Source organism: Rhynchophorus ferrugineus, unplaced genomic scaffold (assembly GCF_030347505.1).
Source record: "Rhynchophorus ferrugineus isolate W39M unplaced genomic scaffold, kcgeb_rfMv2 rfM4, whole genome shotgun sequence".
In the NCBI taxonomy this organism is placed as follows: Eukaryota; Metazoa; Arthropoda; class Insecta; order Coleoptera; family Curculionidae; genus Rhynchophorus; species Rhynchophorus ferrugineus.
Window position 1 is genome coordinate 24,543,591 of NW_027472583.1, and position 23,975 is coordinate 24,567,565.

Below are 23,975 nucleotides of genomic sequence, written 5' to 3' on the forward strand. Positions count from 1 at the left end.
TTATTTTTATATCACTGCATTCGTTTACTACTACTTTAGTGAGATATGATTGCTGACATTTTTGTCAATTAATGAACAGTATAACAATTTTTATATATAATGTCCGATGTATGAAAGGTAACACAGAGTAAGAACACAAATAAAAACCCCTCCCCATCCTAAATGTTTGTATCCGCACTGCCCTTATCCCATTCATTTTGTGTTCCGTCAAGAAGGTGGTACAGCATTCTTGGGCTTAAGAAGTCAACCTTAGTAAGTTCTTTATAATTAAAACGGAATTTTGCCTTTCTCTTCACGTTCCTTCCCTTTGTCTTATAGAGTCTAGCCTATGCTGAGATAAGTGTGAGTAACAATTACCGTTACCATGCCGGTGTAGGAGCTAGTGTATGCAGTCTGGATTTCAGGTGTAATAAAAATACCTTATGTCTCAACTTTAATTAATCTTATAATAAGTAAAAATATATATAAAACGGTGACATTTTATGTCAATTATGTCAATATCCTACGTTAATATAATATTACTTTTGATTAATTACACAATAATTTGCATTTCTCAAGATATTGATGAAAACAATATAAATAATACTTCCACTAGTTCATTTTCAAACACCACAACAACAGAAAAGGATCAAGAAAATGTTGAGAAAACCCGAGAAGCAATTAAGAACATAGCGTACTATCTTAGATCACATAAATTCAATGAATATGATAGAAGATACTATCGAAGTGGTCTTAATGTACCCAGGTAATGTAAAAAATATATGTTCACATATTTTATGTCATAATTTAATTCCTTGTACGATTTAATTTTTCGTGGTGCATAAACTCTATAGAAGATAAATCTGTATTTATCTCCAATATTAGTATTGTTTATAACTTCTTTATTTAGTCCTAATGCCCATATAGAGCCACATTTTGGAATCTTAAAAATAATATTCGCCATGATTGAACTCTATATCGTTTGTAGGCAGACCGATTAGTTATCGAATCTCGATTTTTGCACTATGGGTGATAGTCGAAAAGGATATAATAGGATAGAATATAGATTTCTAACGTGTGAAAAGAGTACATTCAATGGTAGGGCAAATAGCAATATAAGGCAATACAAAGACCATCTGTTTGATGTTGAAGATATTTGATATTTCACAAAGTATTAATAATTGTAAATTACTACGACACTGAAGAGTATATTAAAGTATCATAGGTAAGATTAATTTCAGAAACGTAACAAATTCAGAGCATCAAATATCAGTATAAATAATCTTTCTTGACATTTATGTTATAAACGTAACATATGTTACAACAGTTTTGGAATTGATATTTGACTTATAATCAAATTAATTGATACAAGGTTCAAAAAATAAAATGTCATACAGTCACATATCTTATTCCAACAATCATTAAACGTCTTAATATTTATCCAATGCTTTAAAATATTTAGAAATTTACTGTTAATAATTCATACACTTTTGTATTTGACCTATGTATTCCATCTATTCAAATTATGTAGTTAGTTTCATTTTATCTTCTGCATATTTTCATTACATTCATCTATCCCCTAATATATATATTAGAAAAATAATAAATACATCAGGTTAATTAAAGGATTAATTTCTTTACTTACGTTTTTAAATAATATGGCATTGTTCTCCACGTGGGAACTAACAACTCGCCATTATGGTATTTATTACCAGCAATATTTGATTAGTGCTTTTTTAAGAAATTGATTTACTAATGAAACCTGAAATTAAACAGAAGTTAATTCCAGTAAAATTTACAGAAAAAAATTTACAATCATAATTACCTCCAGTTCAATTGTACACTATGTCTCCAGAACCGTATCAATTAATAATAGTCATTAAGCAAGAACAATATTTCTTTCCCATAAATGAAATTAAATCATAAGCTGATTTCAAAAATTTAAATATCTTGTAAGCAACGAAAGCAGACGATTCTCGAATTTTGTTAATATATGTTGGGATAAAATCTTTACATAAGTCGAGTTTTCTTTCACAGCTGTATATATCTTCCGATAAAGCGGACATATTAATTTGTATTCTCTCAGAAAAATCTAAAATATAACTCTTTCCAACAATACGAGAATAATCGAAAGTAACAATCTAACATAAAATTTGTTTAAATATATATTTCTTTATTTATTTATAGTCGCGTTATTTAGCGACTTGAAACACTAACGAATACTATCCTTTATTTTATTTTATAAACTTGAAAAAAGACTTCTAGCCCAGCGATATTCCATCCTATGATGTATTGTCGGCGAGCTAAACTCTTAGACACTGCTACAAGCAGGGTTTTTCTCATTATTTTATTTTCGTTTTATTGGAATACATTTGTTTGTAGGGTATATTGCAAAAAAATATTATTTTTGTTATTATATTATTTTGTTAAATGTTTGTGTTTTATTTATCTAAAAACAAAGGTATTTCTAATAAAATGTGGCCGTATTTTTCTGATAAACTAAACGTGAAAACCAAATTTATCCTTACAATTTTTTTTCATATAAAGAAGATTTTTTAATTATTTTAAATTGTCCTTAACAATGGTTTTTATTTTTCTAAATGTTTTTTTGCCATTGAAAATCGTACAAAGAAAAAACGAAACCCGGTCGAGATCAAGTGACTCGTAGTTGCGAAACGCGAGACGTGGCCTGAAACGCAACGATCTTGCACCATTTAAAATTCAAATTGCCGAACGGCAAAAAAGCTTATATGTGCTTTAATGTTCTTGGAAAAGTTCGGAGGCCGACGCACCGCGCTCTCTCACCCGAGGCATTAAGACCGGAATTAAAATTCGGTAGATGTCACGCCAACTTTTTAATAATAATAAAGTTTGGCCTCTGAACACGTGATCACCGGCGATACTATTTAATGAGAAACTCAAGTTATTCCGCAGCAGTTTTTGAATATCTCTGATATGTTTTACACCCTTGCTTTATATCATACACCTAAATTAAGTGCATTAATGGTGCATAACAGCTAAATGTTACTAGTCGTTGCCAACCAGCTTACAATTTGTCTCTACATTAACTTAAATCTAGGTATATATCTACGAAGACCCATCGGCCCTCTCTTAATCTCTGGTGTAATAATGTTTATGTATTAACACTACTGTTTTTCTATTAAATACAACTCAGTACACTAAACTACACAAAAATAAATGTTTTGATTCGTTTGAAGAATTATGACACTTCGACCTTGACTAATATCCTTGCGATTATCTTGATTTCTTTGTTCTGATCACTCATCCAATGTTTGCTACCAGACCCAAACCAATGTTTAGGTATTAGGTTTTTTCTCTGTATCATTTTCAGCGTGTGTTTTTCAAGCACCTTAGATATTACTGGTAACAATGAGATATGTTTAACAATTTTCCAGGTTTTGGGATCATGATAATTTCAATCATCTCCCAAACGTCTGGGATATTTTTAGTGGAAATTCTGGATTTTTAGTGAAAACAACAATATAAAATTGTATCACAGTGATTATAGCCACCCTCCAAGTTTTCGATACCATTTTTGTAGTACGAATTGTCCTTTGCTTCAAAATAGGCCTCAGTTTCGGTGATCACCTTTTTATTCGACGAAAATTTCTTCCCAGTGAGCATTCTTTTGATATCTGGGATCAGGAAATAGTCGCTAGGGGCCAGATCTGGAGAATATGGTGGATGAGGAAGCAATTCGAAGCTCAATTCATGGATTTTTGCCATGGTTTTTACTGACATGTGACACTGTGTCTTGGCGAAGCAGTACTTTCTTTTTCTTCAAAAGCGCCCGTTTTCGGCGATTTCGTCCTTTAGCCCAATAACGCTATGTAATAGTCGCTGTTGATGGTCATTCCTTTTTTAAGGTAGTCAATGAAAATTATTTCATGCGCATCCCAAAATACAGATGCCAAAACCTTGCCAACCGACTGTTACGTTTTCCCACGCTTTGAAGCGGGTTCATCGTGTGCAGTCCACTCGGATGACTGTCGATTGGACTTCGCGGTGAAGCAATGGAGCCGTGTTTCATCCATTGTTCAATTAATGCAAAAACTCGGGTTTATTATGCTTGATCTTCTTTAAACACTGAACCGAATAATTAACTCGGCATTGTTTTTGGTCAAAAGTGCAGCACCCACTTTGCACAGAGCTTTCTCGTACCCAAATATTCGTGAATGATATGATGAACACGTTCAGTTAATATTTTTAGACTGTCTGCTATTTCATTAAATTTCAATTTACGGTCATTCAAAATCATTTCTTAAATATTTCTGTTGGTAACGACCTCTTTTGGGCGTCCATTGCGTTCATCGTCTTCGGTACTCATTTCACCACATCTAAACTTAGCATACCAATTCTTGATAGTTGATTTTCCTGTGGCAGTATCCGGAAACTCGGCATCAAGCCAAGTTTTTTGCTTCAACTGTATTTTTTCCCTTTAAAAAGTAACATTTTATAAACACACGAAATTATTTTTTATCCATTTTTTTTTTCACAGTAACAAAATTTGCTATAATTCACAAACTAATGATCCGACAGCTGTCAAATTTAAACACGTATCTTTTGAGGGTTAGGGCTAACTAAAAAACATATGAATTTAATTCTATTAGCGCCATCTATGTGTCGTCAAATCATTATTTTCATATCTTTGACATTGAAAAACAAAAAGTTCTTTACACCTTGGTTATAACACAAAGAAATAATTGTAAGAAATAATACAAATTCGCCACATAGATATGCGCCACCCGAAACACCGTATTGGCTCAAAAATATTCACTCTCCCTGAGGGCAGACCAGTCATATATGATGATGACTTATGAATACCGATTTTTTATACATTTTATATCAATAATTTCTTTTGCATCAATTATAATAACATCAATATCATCAATTTATAAACTTATGACAGTTAAAATGTAGAACTAAATCTGTATATCCTCATCCATAAAAGAATAACAAGCCCTAACACAGTCACCCCGAACCCGAGAAAACCATAAATTAATTGTTATATAAGCCAACTGTAACCGCAATAAAACTATTACGGCCTTTAAAATCTCCATAACTAATTAAGCTAGTTCGAAGTCATTATTTTACACCACAGTCCACCGTAAAATATTAATAATAAACATATATATTATTATCGTCACACGTAAAATGGATACGGTCTCCATATATATCCGGAGGTATGATCATAAATCTGCTGCCATACATATATCTCCCATTTAATAATGATTGTCAAATAGAGGCATAATCAAGCCAATCGATTATGTATCAGTTATGTCCGCTATTTAATATTTTAGGCAAAGACATATGTTGGCTAGACAACAATGTCGAACGCAATCGGTCATACATATTTGAGCTTGTATCTCATTTATTTGCATTCGTCTCGATTAATGTGCTGTTCTGTTTCAAAAATTAATTATGCTACATTGCCTATTTGAGCGCTGAATTACTATTAGGTGCTATATATTATTTTTTTCACTTTAAAAGACTTTAAGAGACAGAAAAATTGTTACAACATCAAAATGCTACATAAAATAACAATAAAATACTACATAACCGAAATATTTTAAATTATTGATTTTTTTCCATTTTCATGACTACATAAAATACCACGTTGAAATTATGATGCAGGATTAGCATTTCAAAACCGTGTGTCAAGTATTTTTTATTATGATTCTCTTAGCATTACACAATCTGTCCAATGGACAATTAGTATTTGATGATATTTGATACTGCGATTGTTATATCATGATATGTAGAAGAACGCTTCAGTAAATCATCTAATGTACAAACCTATGAACTAGTATTACACTAAAAGCATCTCAGCTCGAAGGAGAATGAATGTTTTAAAAATTCCACTTCACTGACATCGCGAACATTTAATTGTTTGATCTTTGCATTACGGTGCACTGACATTCTTTCAGAGTACTTTTCAATGGCACATTGGATTACACTCGTTATAGTTTCCAGGGGGATATCGCGCTGAATTATATTGTTTCTCTAACACACGGGCTAAAAGTCCCGGGCCTAATACATAGATGGCGCTGGTCTTATTGCATTTTGCACTTTTTCAGTTAACACTAAACTACAAAAGAAAGCTGTTAGAATGTCTAATATTCTACTCATAAGTTTGTAAGTTATTATGTCAGTACTTTTGTTGTTTTCAAAATAATGTCTGAAATTGAAAACAATGAAACAATGTGTTGGTCTTATATATTGCATGAGCACTTGACTATGAGAAAGATCTGTTCAATGTAAGTGCCGCGTTTGCCCACTGGTGACCAAAAACAAGAACGTGTTGATGATACTGTTTGGTCATACTTAAACGCAACAAACTGGGATTTTTGCGTCGATATGTGACAATGGATGAAACAAGTATTCATCACCTCACTCCGGAATCAAAAACGATTATCGTCTAAATGGGCAACAACTGGTGCCAGGCCTATTTTGAGGCAAAAGATAAATTGTTTACAAAAGTGGTATTGTAATGTTAGAGCGGCGTAGGAATAATTGTCTGGCTTTTGATGAAGATTTTTAATCAATAAAACCGCGTCTTCTTTGTTACGTCTGGGACTTTTCAACCCATGTGATATGGCACGTAGCACATGCATGTTTAATAACTGTAGTTTTACTTCCAGCTAAACATTGAACAGCCATCTCTTCTGTTATATGTATAACGTGTTTGATAAAATTCCTGATGATTCTGAACACAATATTGTTCTGCTACTTTTAATATAATATCAAATAGCTATGCTCTATTTTCCTCATTTAATTGTGATGACAGTCCTCGTCTTCCATCTTCTTGGCAATTAAGAAAATCAAATAAGAATATGTAAGTTTTATCACCAATAACAATTTTACCATTAAAATAACATTCGGAAATCAACATGTCCAAACTTCAAATACAATATGCAATATTCATCGAATATAAGTAAGGTATGAAGTTATATATGTTGAAAGTTCGAAAGAATAGAAAGAATATTGCCGTTATCATATTTCTAAATAAATAAATATTCTCTGAATTATACATTCACAACATTTCGCAAGTTAGACTAAAAACAGTTATTTTAGATTAACCAGGGCCGTATCAATCTCGCTATATAACAAATATTTATGCAATATTAATCTTCTTGACAATATTTTAAACTCATTTTGATCCATCGTTTGGGGGATAATTTGTTATATTATTTCGATATTCACTGTAGCAGTGCTTTCTACATTTTTCTCTGTATAACAGCCTTCTTACAAACTTTATAAGTCACATATAAACCGTAAATATATCTATCTAAATGTAATTCTATAACATGCGCTTACTCAATAAGCTATTTATTTATCAAACACTACCCTCTTGATTAAACATAAACATTCCCTCGTTAAAAACAAAAATTGTGCGCTATTTGTTAAACAACATTTTGTTTTACATGGTTAACTACATTTTTCTATTTCCAATAATCGTAGCCTACCCTCGTACAAATTCGTTTCATTGGTAAAACTTTATACACGCAAAAGATTAATTATATCAATGGCCTTTTTGGATGCTACATAATATTGTAATTTTACGACAGAACCATTGTCTGGTTCGGGATAATTTATCACAATACATATTTTGTAATAATACATATTTTCATTAATATAATTGGTATAGTATGGTTGTTACAAAAGACAGTAATTTACCAAAATTATTTAAATTAAAGTAAAATAAAAATAGACTTACGGTAATTAGAAATGATTTGCTTAACATAAAATGTGATATTTGAAAAATTAAAACAAAATATTTTGATAAAACGAGTATAAAAAAGTTATTTCGAAAAGGTACCGCTTAGCTAATCTATCATCACATAAAACAATTAATAATACTTAGTAATATAGTAACATTGACCGGTGATCTATATAGAGAATCTTAAGAAAATCAAACAAACCGTTTCATCAGTTTCATCATCATTATCAAGCAAAATATAAGAATTTCTTTTTATTACTCTTCGTGAGTCTACCCTATTGGCAATAAGTATTTCTTGTGTCTATATTATATGTACATAGCATGTAGAAAATCACTTCATTAAGCAATCTTCTGTATAAAATATTATCTTAATTAATTAGTCTTATTCTAAAGCTTATTCTAAAGTCTACATATGTCCAGTAATCAGATCAGTTGGTGTTAAACGTTTTAGTCTACGCACTTCATTATCACGTCGCATATTTAGCTGATTAGCGAGTACATTGGGATGCACTGACACGCTTTCGAAGTACTTCACACAAACACCTTGAATTACACTCGTTATAGGTTCTAGAGGAATACCGCGTTGTATCACTTTATTTGAAATATAGTACGGAGCATGAACAATGGCACGCAACACCTTATTTTGAAACCGTTGAATGATGGATATATTAGATTTGCTAGCGGTACCCCATAGTTGGATTCCATATGCCCAAATGGGCTTGAGTATAGACTCATACAGCAATACCTTGTTATCTAATGATAACTTGGATTTGCGCCCGATGAGCCAATACATTTGATATAATTTTAGTCCCAGTCGTTTCCGTTTAGAGAGTATGTGCCTCTTCCAGGTTAGGCGTCGATCTAAGTGCATATACCAAGATATTTAACATGCTCTGCTTGGGTGAGTTGACGATGATTGATATTCACTGGTGGACATGTTCTTCTATGCAGGGTAAACGTTATATGCGTGGATATTGTTTCATTGGCTTTAATGCGCCATGTCTTCAACCATAATTGTATTTGCTCCAGGTGGGTTTGTAAGTTTATTGAAGCTGTGACTGGATCTTCATGGGATGCTAAGATTGCTGTATCGTCTGCATATGTTGCCAAAGTAGTTATTTTTGTAGTGGGTAGATCAGCCGTATATAGAAGATACAGTACTGAACCTAGTACACTACCTTGCGGAACTCCTGAATATATGGGATTTAATTCGGTATGTTCATCGCCTTAATTTACAATAAAATGTCTATCAGTGAGATACGATTTTAGTAACTGATAGTACGGACGAGGGAGAAGTTTCTTTAGTTTAACCTGCAAGCCCGTATGCCATACTTTGTCAAAAGCCTGAGATATATCTAGAAAAGCAGCCGAACAGTATCTATTGGCATTTAGGTCAGCGTTTATTTTGTCTACAAGTCTATGCACTTGTTCTATAGTCCCATGCTTATTGCGAAAGCCAAACTGATGTTCTGGAATAATTTTTCTTTTTTCTATTATATAGTTTATCTTTTTCATGTATAATTTCTCGAAAACTTTCGAGATTATCGGTAATAAACTTATAGGTCGGTAGGAGGTCACATCTTCTGGTATTTTTCCTGGTTTAAGAATCATTAATATTTTAGCTACTTTCCAGATACTAGGGAAGTAATTAACTTGTAGCATAGCATTAAATATAAATGTTAATAGTTTTATACCCTTTTCTGATAGTTCTTTTAAAATTTTGCCAGTAATTAAGTCATAACCAGGAGCTTTTTAATATTAGTCTCTCTCATTATTGTTTGTTTAACTTTTTTGACCGTTAATTTCTCGTGCGGTAAATCCATTTGAAATGGCGAATTTAGAAAGCTAGTAATTTTGTTTTCGTCATGTTTGTGTAGCTGAGACTGGAAAGGTTTAAAAACATTTTTAAAGTGTTTTGAGAAAATGTCGGCTTTCTCTTTATTGCTTCTCGCCCAATTATATTCGTTTGTTTTAATAGGTGGGTTATGCTGCTGGGATCTCTAAGCTTTTTTGTTGCTTTCCACAACGAATAGTCTGTAGAAAATATAAGAATAAATACCAATATGCAGATTTATATTTAAATACTTTTGCAGTATTTTTGTTAACACAAAATAGGAGGTTACCAACATATATTAATCAGAACACTTCATTCCGTCATTTCCTTTCGTCATTTAACATTTTCGCATTATGGTGATACCGTATCGGAAGAACGAATGTGAATGGCTCTCCTGGACTAACCCAAGACCCTCTCCACTTGAAACTGTAATAGTAGATCCTAGGGATGCAGAAAAAATATCGATATATCGATGTATAGATATTTTATGAAAATATATCGAATTTTTTCAGAATAAATTAAATACAATTTCTTATTTATATATATTTATACAATAAACCTTTAGAATCAACTTTATAAGGAAAACAGAAACACATGAATATGTGAAATTAGGCAGGTTTAAATCTCATAAAGAGGAACATTTTTGGGTCCAATATTTTTGTGTAATATGCTTTAAAAATAGTAATTCCAATAAAACGATATAAGCCCAAATTAAACAACATGAATAGGCGTCAGACGGGTGACAAAAAATACATAAAAAATATTTTATGTATTTTTAAATAAGGCTCTATTTTCATTATATCACTGTAGATTTTTCATCATTTATGTTGTACATAAACCAACCATGCTGGCGTAATTTTTAAAATCGAAATCTAGCAGCGCTGTGCCGCAAAATACCGGCAGAGAATTTTAAATTGTAAGACAAATACCTACATTTTATATTTGTGAATGTGTCGAAACATTATTAACCAAAGTTATTTAATTTTGAGCAATGTTGTTTAAAATATTGTATTACTTTCGTCCAGTATTGCTAGAACTATTAAAAAGTTATGGCAAGTTTGGGTAAAAACGATAAAGAATAGTATGATCATGTCAAGCTTCATTTTACATATTTTGTAGCGACAACAAATTAATGTGTCCACTTTTTCGGAAGAAGCAATAGCTGTGAAATCAAAACCCGACATATACTAAAATTTAGCCCTAACGTAGATTAATAATATTCGAGAATAACAAGAATGGTCCGTCTACTTTCTCTGCAAGGTATTTACAATTTGGCAAGCAGCTTTTGATTTAATTTGATATCTGATGAAAACAGAACTGCTAAGAAAAATTGTTTTGCTTAATAACTGATATAAATATGGTTATCATTCTACATATAGTATATCATTGTACTAGAGGTAGTTCTAATGGTTTTAAGGATTTTTTTGTTTGAATCGAATTATCGGTAACAAATACAATAATATACACGCAGAGTTAAAATGAAAGTTCCAAGCAATATTAACAATTATAAATGGCTTCATACAGTTTTAATTCCTCATGTATTGATAGACAAAGTAGAAAGCAGTAGATTAACAAGAGCCATGAAGGCAAATTAAAGATGAGCTATCTGCAAGGGTAAGATTCCAAATTTACATAAAATATCCAAAATGATATATAAAAAAATATATCTACTGACAGGAAAAAATACGGCTACTGTTTTAAATATTCAATCTTATTTAGTAATTTATATAAAGAAATTATTTTTTATTCGACCTGGTGTATTTGTTGTTTCTCAACCTATATTTTAGGTGAGAAAAGTGGAAAACAGATTATATGAATACATAAATGAAGTAACGAAAATATGCATCAATTAAAATGAAATTAATTACATAATTTTCATAGATGGAAACGTAGACATAGCAAAATAAAAGAAATTACGAATTATTAACAGTAATTTTAAAGCATTGATAAATATAAAGGAGTTTAAGAATTAATGCAATAATATACGTAACTACAAGACATTTTATTCTTTGAACCTTAAATGAATTATATTAATTATTCACTTTATAGATCTACGTTAGTAGTACATTTAATTATTTTAAATACATCCCTTAAATGTATATAACGAAAAGTAGACTAAATTGTAAGAACTAAATTATCTAATTCGATTTGTTATTGTTTTAATACACAAGCTAAAGCCAAATATCAAATTCAAAATTATTTCATTAGTATATTCCTTGTTTTAAGAGAGAAATATGTAACACATTACTTCATTTATTATTACATATTTATATTTATAACATAAAAGTAAAGAAAGATAATATATACTTATGTTTGATGCTCTGAAGTTGTTATTACAGTTTAGAAAACAATCTTAGGATAATCTTTAATATTCAGTGGTATGTAGTAATTTAAATTTATCAATACTTTGTTGATTGTTGAAACAAAAAAAATGTATATATTTCTAAAATATATTTCTAAAAATTTTTTCTAAAATATATATATAAGAAAAATATATTTCTTGTATTATTTTCAAAATCAAATGTACAAGCTAGTTTTAGTAGCATAAAATATCATTTTAAAATTATAATATATTAATATAATATAAATATATATTATATATTCTTTAATATATTATGTGGGAAAAATAATAAGTCGTCGAATTTCAGTCACTGGGCGTTCACTATTTTTTTATCTAAATTTCGATATAACCATTTAAATATCAAAGAAGACTGATAAAGGAACCTAGGTCATTAATAACACGCTGTAATGACTCTTATTTTCTTTGTAGAACATACTATAAACAGTTTGCTAAGCCTCCATTAAGATCACTCCACTGGGAGGTTCGCATGAATTGCGAGTACTCATTCACGGATTGCGTCGACTACTTGAGAGGCAAAATAAAAGGGACCGCCCTGAAACGACAGGTAAAGAACATTTATTTTGATTTGTTCGGGCCCGATGTAAAAAACGCGAATTCATGCACGCTAGCATCAAGAAAAAAAACATTTTTTACAATTTCCTGCCAACGACCAAAAGAGATTGTTCCGCGCCGAAAAAATCCCGTCATTGTGAAACTTATTTTCTTTTGTTTATGCCTTCTCTTTCAAGGATGACACGACTATTGTGGCACTGGAAAATAAGTGGAATTACATGAATAATTCCAACGAAATCAGTCTGGCTGATATGGAATGTCGCAGAACGTTAAAGGTGGATTTTAATATTGCACCGCCCTTTGAAGGTATGTAATAAACGAGAGCATTTGATATTACTTAGAACATTATAAAATTTACTAACTTAATGCTTAACTATTAAGGAATATTTGTAAGTTTATATGTCTAACTCAATTGTTGTTGATTTTAATACAATTGCTGACATGTCAAATCGTCTAGAGGCTTAACAAAATTTCTAAACTTCTTTAATATTGAAGTACCCCCTGTCAAGAGGGACCTACTTTATGCGGAAGCTTTCAGTATATACAGAGTAAAAGTTTGTTTTCATCCTTACTAGTGTCGGGAACTATAAATTGAAATTGACTATCGACTGTTTAGTAATTGACTACTTCTTAGTTTTTTAGACTGTTTCATTCGCTATTTTTGGTTCGACTGATTTTACTAATTTTTACCAGTGACTGTTTCAGTCGACTGTTTTCCGTAGCTATTTTTGGTCCGACTGATTTTGTTACTATATACTATAGACTGTTTCAGTCCTACTTTTAGTCACTATTTTTGGTACAACTTGTTTCATTCGACTGATTTTTAACGTTCTCGCTCTGTCGTCCTAGCTGCGACCTTGATAAAAAATGTACCCAATTTATGCTTACGTAGATTTATATGTAATATATATTATTTAATTTTATGATTTTTTTGGTAATTTGCTTGTAAATAACAATATATCGTATATTAATATTATAACATTTTGGTACGGTTTTTTTAAAGATTGTTAATGTAATAGAGTAAAAAGATAAAAATTCTGAATGATAAATAGTAAAATATTTTTGACTGTTTTTATGTCAATAATACGTAATATTTCGAATTTTTACATCTCCTTCTCACTTATTCTACCAATTATCTCCGTCCTTTCCTCTCTCACAATTTATACAGGAAAGGGTTCGTACATCTTCGTCTGACATCACGAATTGAAAAAAAAGTCGAACCGTGTATTTGACTGAAAATAGTAATTACTATTTCGAGTCGCTAGTTTTTAACTATCGACTGCTTCGACTCTTTTGCGACTATAGACTGTTTCGACTTTTTTCAGTCGATAGTTCTCAACGCTAATTCTTACATATAACTTATATAGATTGTCCTATATATTAACTGGAAACTGTATGGTACATAAAATTACAAATCTTCTAGGTCCATTAGAACGTTATCAGTGGCGAGTCACTGCGAGTTATTATATGTGCTGGTATACAATGAATGAAATAGTAGAATTATCCCATTTGGGAGAAAGATGTGATAATTACGCTTTTTGTATGGATATGAGTTATGGACCAATGAATGAAGATCCACGAGCTGATGACAGTATACCTTTTGCCTGTGCCCAATATAGGTATATTTACAAGTAATTATTTAAAAAAAAAAACTATAAAAGTTACAAAAGTCGTAACAAAAACCCGGTTTTAAATTTATGATACGCGTTACTGTGTTAGCGTCGTTATTAGTATTTTATTTTTGAAAGCATAACGTCATGTGGTTCTGAATGGCATTTTACCAGTATATCGGGTTGCTAAGCTTTGCCTTTTTGCGAAAATAAATACATTCAAACTTGCAATCATCAAACTGATGGTTCTTCTAAAATTTTATTGTTATTACTATTTTTAAAAAGGTTTTCAGAATTTTTCAAATTACCACGTGGCCCTCGAACCACAGTCCTCGACATCAAATCTACCGAGCAGTGAGTGAACGAAACCTTCACAAACGTATCACAAATATTTTATAAAATGTAGTACAAAATGACTTATAACCTTCTTTAAATGTTAACGTTTGGGCAATATTAATCTCAAGACAACTCGATGCTATCTCACGATAACTTCATGTCGGACCTCTATGATTTCGATTATACTCTGTTATTACTGCAGCAATATTTTTGAGATTAAAGAATCATCAGTCCCCTTTTGTGTATAACGATATTTCCACTTCAACGTTCAAATCCTTTAAATCACATTTAAGTACAAGTTTAATTATATCGAAGGATCTCTAAACATCAATTTGTAAACCAGTCCAAGTTTTAGGGAAATTTTAATATATCATTTTTAACAAATAATTATATTAAATAGATATATAGTTCTATTAATTAAAATAAATTATAACAAAGCAACACGTTTCATTTTTTTCACTTAGCAAAATATAAAAAGCAACACCTTCTAGCTGATTTTTATCTATATATTACCAATATCTATAAATGGTATCGTTGGGAACTATCGAATGTTTTGTAATTGACGTACTAACTAATTTTAGCTTCGACTTGTAATTTTGAAAGTCATGTGCCGATTAATGCTTCTATATAAATATGTGGTTTTATATTTTGTTTATAATATAACTGCAAGAATCAATCTTACATATAATACAGCAAAATGTATGCGCCATTATAAACAAAACTTAACAAAAAAATTGAACTGACTTCAAATTACTCAATAAACTATGCAGTTATTTTGTTAAGTATTACAATGGATAGCCCAAATAAAAGTACAGCCAGTATGAGGAAAATACGAATAAAGACACAATGATTGAAAATAAAGCAAGTTTCAGGCCTTGGAGTCCGCTACCTAGGCTAGATGATTTGACTAATGTTCTAAATACAACTAGAATAAAAAAGGCGCTGCCCTGTTGGGAATTGAATCATCGACCTCCGCGCGTGAGCTCAATGTTCTAACCACCACACCACAGAAACAATTACAAAAGCGCTTCTACGACATGTCATATGAGATGGTTAGTGCTTAAAGAACAAACTGACTAACTTATACAGAACTACTTTCGATTTTTCATCACATCAGTTCAGCAATAACATTATACACCAATATCATTTATTTATTAATGTAATATCTTATCTTGCACGATTAGATCCATTTTTTAATTGATTTTTTCAACTTTCTAGGTCTTTCGACGATCGATGATTATTAGTACGAGAATAAATACATAAATTTCCGTCTCACTTATGACATGGTTGAGAAAAATACATAATCATTAGTAATTCCGTCGTTTCCTCTCTCTACATTCAAAGTCAAGGCGTGCATTTGACTGAAAAATTAATTACAATTTTCGGTTCATATTCAGTCACTGGTTGCTAACACTAATACATTTAATCTAAACGGTATAAAATAATGATGATTTTGACTTGGCGAAAAATTAATCCAAATAACTAAAATAAAGATTATTCTAGCCGGCTTCGTTGGCTCAGTGGTAAAGGCAACTGGACGGTCCACCTACTATTGCAATAGTCGCGGGTTCGAATACTGTTGGGGCATGGTCGTAAATTTGTTTGTGATTGTCTTAGGCAAACGTACAAAATCGGACAAAGAAAGTGGTCTGAGTCACTCCAGTAACCAGGCGTGGTAAGACCGGATGTCTTCACTACATAGTATAAAACAAAGTCGCCTTTTCTGTCCCTATATCCCTATGTGCGCTTAAATCTTTAAAACTACGCAACGGATTTTGATGCGGTTTTTTTTTAATAGATAGAGTGATTCAAGAGGAAGGTTTATATGTATAATACATGCATAATATACTAAGGCAACATTGCTAATTTTAGAGGTTTCTAACGTGATGTCGTAAATTAACCTATTTTTTTAGGCTTATTTAGCAATTAGCAAAAACGCTGCCTAACCCTACGAGTTAGATCAAATTAATGTACTACAGTATTGTACACCATAAAAAGGTCTACAAAAAAGTCCGCGATGGTATATGTTTATCTTTTAGGGATAACCCACATTAACCATTTTTATTGTTTACTTTTTACGTGAGAAAATGGCTTATTTACCAAGCTATTTTAAGCAATACGGCATTAATCCTTGTGGAATTAAGTACCTTAAATACAGTGTGCAATTAATATAGATCAATATGGTTCCTTACAGTATGTAAATTAAACAAATATTTTCGGAGATATTACAAATTTAAAATTTGCGTTTAAAAATGTGTAATGTAATAAAAATTGTATGAATTTAAATATTCCAAAGATAGCAGGTAATCTTCATAGTAAGTATAGGGGAAGAGGAATTGTTTTACTCCAAATTTAATGCGTGCAGGCCAAGGGCAGTAATGAATGAACCAAAAATACTGGATCGATTTTAATCATGTTTTCATTGAGTGACATAGGCATATATATTTTATGCCCGTGCAAAGTCGGAGCGGGCCGCTAGTCTAGTATAATTTCTAGGTTGCTCAATCGCCAGTTAATAGGCTTAATGCCGCGGACCGTGGTTCGGAGTCCACATTAAAGTATAAGTTCAGCCCAGATAAAACCTTGTTGGTAAAAAGGAGACTTTAAAATATAAAAAATGTTACTCTCAACAATAATATGTATTTCACCTTATCAATAATGTATGTCTCCTGAAAACGCCTGATAATAATTTTGTTTTTCTTATACGGTATAATGGTTATTGATTGCAAATCGTTTCGACACCGTTGTATCAATATAATCGTTTTTATTCTGTAAACTTTATTTTGTAGCTTTTGTCCGGACCCCTGTTGTGCTAACAAGCACCTGGGTGAGGTCGAAATATGTTGGAACGACGAGGAAAATCCTTGCTTCAACGAAAATCCCCTCGGACAAAGGCAATGCCTCATTAACAGATCCGAAAATACTGAGTTTACGTAAGCAATTTTTTTCAATGCAAAATCGACTTGTATATGTGTTCGAAGGTTATTTATGGAATTTATTTTTATTTAGGTTGTTTTTGTGGATATGCTACTACAGAACGAAGTTTTACAATAATTGATTTGTGAAAAATGCTTTGCTTTCTTTATTTTATATCTCATTAGGGATGATATCGAGAAATCTAAATGTATTAACGTTGATAGTAAAGTAAATGATTCATTAGATATTTCTTATATACCATAACTAACAAAATAATGAATTTACATGAATTTTGAAAATTCGAAATATCACACATCGGTTAAAATAAGCATGCACTAATGGCACACAATTTCAAATTTGCCGCATGCGCACTATATTGCATCGAATAAACTATATAAAAGAATAAATTATAATGCTTTCCTTTTCTAATGTCGCTACATTATTTTCAAGTCGATGGAACAATAATTCAATTATTGTGTTATTCTTGGTGGTTTAACATACATTGGTTTTAAAATATGGAAGAACAAGGGTAAGTGCAGAATGTAAGATTAAATTTTTAAAAGTTGTAAAATCCAAACAGCAACAATTTTATTTATAATGGGAATTTTAGCTGCCAAATTTAAAAAAAAAAGAATATTTTCAACGACATCAAATCAATTCATTCAAGGGGTCTATCACGAATAGTAGTAAAAACTGTAATAATTAGGCATTTATTTTAATCATGGTATATTTTAATATTGACTTTGTTGCTAGAATTTGTTGAGATCGGTGAATCGATGAAGTCAAAGAAAGGTAAATTAGAATAAGAGAAGTAGATATTAGACAGGATTTCCCCAGAATGAAAGAATAGTGGAGAATGATACTTGATGATGACTTGACGTGGATCAAATAAACAAGACATGGTTACTTCTCTGAAGGTAGACGGGTGTAACTAACAAGGAAAAGAAAGCGTATATTTTTATATCGGAGTATAGATAAATAAATTATAGTTTTGTAAAAATAATGATGTATTGATTGGACACTTCTTTCAACCGAAGAGTACGATCATCCATTCGTTTTAGACTAAAATTTGGATATAGTAAATTCATTAAAAGGGTTTGTCAATCAAGAATAGTAGCAAAAACTGCAGTAACGATCATAGTTGATGATATTTAAACATATTTAGGAAATTTTACTGCTTTCATATAAAATGGTGCTAGTGCTTTGTTTTAACTGTGTTGGCTGGATTTGATGTACACAAATCTTATCACATAGTATTTTTCTAAAAATAGAAAGGCTAAACATATATTAATAATAATTTTATTATTTTATTTTATTCAATATATTTTTAATAAAAGTGCTTTGTTTTAACTGTGTTGGCTGGATTTGATGTACACAAATCTTATCACATAGTATTTTTCTAAAAATAGAAAGGCTAAACATATATTAATAATAATTTTATTATTTTATTTTATTCAATATATTTTTAATAAAACGTGTGATTTTATAAAATTCCTAATGTTTATTTATCTCCTTTAGCGATATTAAGAAAATTTGTTTAAACGCATACAAGAATATATCAGTTTTCCTGGAGAATACTTCGAAAAGCAACAAAGCAAATTTTGTTAATAAATTACTATCTTTTCTTTATTTGACTTAAAATAATAACCCTCGCAAAACAGAAAAAGATATATAGAATAAAATTTTATCCTCTATGATTATATCGATTTAAAGTCAATGTCAGCTAAAATGCAAACAAAGCGGCATCCATTTTTGTAGAGCAAAACGTAATTGAATATAATTAAATTGAAATGTAAACAGGGCGCGTTCAAATAAATCGATGGTATTTCTTGTTTGTAGAGATCAGGTCCTCAACCGTTGGAACGTCTCGTGCCAATGTTCGATCGCTGGATACACGTGGAATTCTATTTACGGTATTTGCGTCGACATCGATGAGTGCGTCGACGACTCAAGGGGCCGGAAATGTACTGCGGAAGGAGAATCCTGTTTGAATTTACCAGGAAGTTTTATGTAAGCACCACAGTAAAGATTTTAAATAACAAAACGATATATGATATGCAAACATATAAGAACTCTATATCAAATATCTACATGTCGATATTCTTTGTTTATAAATTCGTTTTAGTACCAGACAATATTTTCCTTATCATTTTATTCTAGTTAAAAAGAGATACAAAGCTGGCTGATACAATCGAACATGTAACTGTTTGTAAATTTATTCAAAACATTAGTAATAATAAGAGTTTATACACCAGCAAACGTTATTTTAATAAATTTAAAATCGCTCTTAATATTTGTGATTACTCTGGTTGAAAATGCCCGAGGCCAAATAAATAGTCAATCGATATCGGAATAAGTATTGATACTATTAAATATTAAGCTACTGGGGTTTTTATTGGAATTATTTTTGTATTGCAGTTGCACATATTGCAAACATTAGTATGGGCTATAATTAAAATATATCAACAAGAAAAACAATATAATTTTGTATTCTCCGATAAAAAAGTGTCTACATGTCTTAATATTAGTTCTATTGAAGATTAATATATGAAATGAATAAAAACGGTGGGTAGTTTTCTAGTATGAACATAATATAATACAATTATTTCAGACATAACTGTTATGAGAGTAGTCACAGAGTATGGAAAGTATCCACACAGATCTAATCACTTCAAAGTTAAAAGGTAAAATTAAGGTAAACATTTTATTTCAATTTGTGTATAGACAGAAGTATTTCAAAGTGGAATAAGAGTGTAAAGACAAAAAAAGTTGATGGAAAAGATAAATTATAGAATAACACTTGATTCGGTTTTATCATTCATAATATTTTTTAGTAATTAACTGCAGGTATATTATGTTACATGCTAGGAACAGGAATCCAACAAAAAGATCCCAACAGGTGGTCTCCAAAAACTATAACTAAGGAATGGCTTGCAAGACATAAATTAGGCTTTGAAGGCACCACGTTAAGGAGTGAAAAATTTGAAATTCTTGCTTAGTAAATATAAAAGAAATATTTAGTTGTGCTTTATGTTATTTATTGTTTGTGTATAATTGTTTAGAATATATATGAACATTTAGTTACTAAGAAAAATATGCACAGGGTGTAAAAGAAGAAATTAAGAATAAATACAGGGATATCAAAATAATTTGATTACAAGAAAACGAAGGGAAAATATGAACTACATTACTTAGATGCATAATTATTAATTAGATGGATTTAACCAGGGTATACCCCAGGCAGTTTAGAAAACAGATCAATTTTCAATGTTCAATACAAAATATTGTTGCTTTTTTATTAACCGTAGTTTAAATCCTTCGATAATATATGAATTGGAAGTACTATAGTGTATATCGGGTGTAATAAATTATATTTTATAACAATTTTCTTTCATTATTTTATTTATGTTAAAATGTTCTTAAATAAAATAAAATAAATTGTAATACGTGAAATGTCATACGTTAAGATGACGTGAGTTCACTGCAACTGCGAACGAAATATAGCAATTGTGAACAAATATGCTCAGATTCCGACCTTACCATCTAATTCCGTCATGGGTATAAATATTTTTGATACAATTATGGATATTAACTATAGTTTTTTTTTTATTTGAGCGCCAATCAATATATAAAAACGTGGTTGAAATTTATCATTTATCAGTATATATCTAAAAAAGATACTCTGTATACCTGTTGAGATGCATCAGGGAACTAGCATTCTCTTTATACCCAGTAGTAGAATTTGATACCCACGGAAATATGTTACGGGTTAATGGATAAATATCAGTTTATTGGAATAAATTAGGTAAATGTAAACGTAATCATACTGAGTGTGAGTGTTTATTTACAAAATTCGTTCTTATAAACAAAGTAAACTTGTAGTGAGTAAACTTCATTGAGTTTTAGCTTATATATTAATTTGAACTGATATAAACTAATTTTAAGACAAAATATATTTATTTGAACGACTATACTTCAACTTACGGCATACGTTCATTAGCTTCATTTTTAATCGAATTTATAAACCATATCATATATTTTTGTCGAAGCAATTGTACCTGGTGAATTTGAGGATAGTTCTTAACCTAAATCCAAATTTTTACTTATTTATTTGACCCGTTAACCAAAAATTTTAAAAAGACACATGAAAAAATCAAGTTTCAGCAATATTCTAATTATATATAAAGTTTAATTAAAAAAACATTAGTAAAATTATCAGAGCTAAAATATTCAAACGATCTTAATAACTCTTTTAATATATTAATATTTTTAGGTGTATATGTCAATGGGGCTATTATTACAAATCAGGAAAAGGCAAATGTATAAAGAGCGATGTACTAGACAAACTAAAATTACACAGCGAAAGCAACAGAAATGCGACATCAAATAGATGGAAACAGTTCATGAAGAGCGTTCTAAACCTGTTAAGAAAATCAAGTAGCCATAAAAATAATGTTAATTATTATCAATTATTTTTAACAATTTTATTTTTAAGTAACTTAACGTAACATTATATTAAAATGTTATTATTACACTGTAATTAAAATAAATCAAACAAATATTAATATATATATTATTTAATATATTAACAAATGAAAACTTTTTTGACAATTTCATAGTTATACAGCAGTGGTTGTATTTTGAAATTCAATTACCTTTTACTGTTAAACTGTTATTATGCTATTATTATTAGATGGGTGTAAGCATTTGATCATAAGTATAGATGATGCCATAGATTTTAATTCTAACGGTCTCTAATTACACTAGTTCACAGTTTTAGATCTGAGCAACCAAAAGATGTTTAAAAGGCAAATTGGGGGCTCAACACAAATCATCAACGCGTTTTTTTAAACTGGTTCTAGTTTTCGAAAAATTCAATAAATTCATTATTTCAATTTTATGACCATTAACGGCTATTTGTTGTATTAAAAAGTCCAAATCAAAAATAAACAGAAATTAAACGAGGCTTTTATATTGCTTGGAATAGCAACTGATCCTCATGTATGGCCTTTCGATTTTCTATATCTTGGTGAAATCGATCTCTTTACTCGTTGCTCTTGCCATTCAAGTATTGTAAGAAAAAATCAGGATGTAATTGCAGAAAATGAATTTTGAGAGACTTTATAGCTCCAATCGTGTGGTAGTTTTATAACAAATCAACTTTGAGACGATGCCCATACTGTTGCTTCATTAGGCTTGAAATATTTTGTAAGCTTTTCATCATCCATTAGTTCTCGAATATCAGGTATAACAATTATTCTTTAATAAATTAAATGCTTTTCTTCCCCAACAAAATCACTTTCATTGCTCGCCGAGATGATGTTCGTAAAATATTTTACATTTGCACCTGGACAAATTGGCATTGTGATCCATACGTGAAACGTTAGGAATATGTCACAGAAGGGATAATTCTTCAGTGGTATTGTACTATTTGTTTGTATTGTAGGTATTGTACTAAAATCCACATGATTGGTTAGTTAGAAAATTATAAATATATATTTCACTAAGTGACCACTTGTACAGCTTTTTTCTACATGCACTATAAATCAATTTCGGCACCCATAGTATGTCAGTGTATACTACAGCTAAAATCAAAGTACTGTAATTACGCATATTAATTACATTCACAAACGTTACAAAAATAATTTGTATCGCCACATTCCGAAACACATTCACAGCACTAAGACACGTTCCAAATGATGTTTAATACAAGGTTAAAAATGCGCAATGCTATCACCATGCACGAACTCGAAAACTAGAACCAATCTTGACGCTCTGAGTTGAATATATAAATTCAGGGCATCAAACAATATTAAGAATCATTCTCATGCTCGGATCCAAAAGTGGACCCGAATTTTAATATTGTGTTAATTTCGTTAAAATAATTTTTTTTTAGTAAATCAAAACATTTTATTTACTATTTTTATTGTTAACATTTTGCCAGTTTTTCGGTATAATACCGTCGCAGCAAAACTTCTGAGATTTCTGGGCTCAGGGAATATACACTACCAAGATATTTTCGCACACTTATTTTGAGGACAGCTTTACACCATTAAGATAGTTTCGCTGAAATTGGAAAAAGATGCTAGTCGCGTCCAGTATATACGGTGGATATATCAAGTTTTCTTCAACAATCTCTCTCTCTCTCTCTCAACATTTACATAACCTAGATGTCTGTGGTCGACAATGCTAACAGTGATGGAAGACAATGCCTTTGCTATTAATTACTTCTGGCCATATTTTTATATCCTCAGTCAGCTACATCAGTTTTTAGGAGTAAAAACAAACCAAACATCATACCTAAATATTTTTAAAGTTTCATCAAGTTCTTCAATGATGAGGCAAGAGAGGTTCATCTTTAACTTCAACGTATCCAGAAGGAAAACAAGCAACCACCTTCTTACATTAACCTTTAACAATCTATATATAAATCGGCTTGCCGAAATTCTTGTCTCCTGTAAATTCCAACCTGACCAACCAACAAGACCCTGTTTCTTAATATAGACCAAAATTGTAAAATGGTCTTATGAATTATGGATTTCGTTCCAATTCACATTCCAAGTAATATTCGGCATTCTAATTATGAAGCCGTTTGCCATATTGAATTATCTCTTATAGTTTCCGAGATATAGGCTATCGAAATTT

At 30.7% G+C, this 23,975-nt stretch overlaps 1 protein-coding gene across 1 annotated transcript; it reads left to right on the forward strand.

Moving 5' to 3' along the window:
* Positions 1 to 491: 491 nt before the first annotated feature.
* Positions 492 to 21,872, forward strand: LOC143196330 (uncharacterized). The gene is made up of 7 exons (XM_076403996.1): positions 492 to 745; positions 12,325 to 12,460; positions 12,645 to 12,774; positions 13,892 to 14,087; positions 17,204 to 17,347; positions 19,170 to 19,340; positions 21,604 to 21,872. The coding sequence occupies exons 1-7, from the start codon at positions 492 to 494 to the stop codon at positions 21,836 to 21,838; spliced, it is 1,266 nt and encodes a 421-aa protein (XP_076260111.1). The 3' UTR covers positions 21,839 to 21,872.
* The last annotated feature ends 2,103 nt before the right edge of the window (positions 21,873 to 23,975 follow it).

Coding starts and splice junctions, on each gene's coding strand:
- LOC143196330 (XM_076403996.1), top strand. CDS start 492: ATGTCAATATCCTACGTTAATATAATATTACTTTTGATTAATTACACA. Junction 12,461..12,644: donor GGACCGCCCTGAAACGACAG/GTAAAGAACATT, acceptor TTCTCTTTCAAG/GATGACACGACTATTGTGGC. Junction 14,088..17,203: donor TTTGCCTGTGCCCAATATAG/GTATATTTACAA, acceptor TTTATTTTGTAG/CTTTTGTCCGGACCCCTGTT.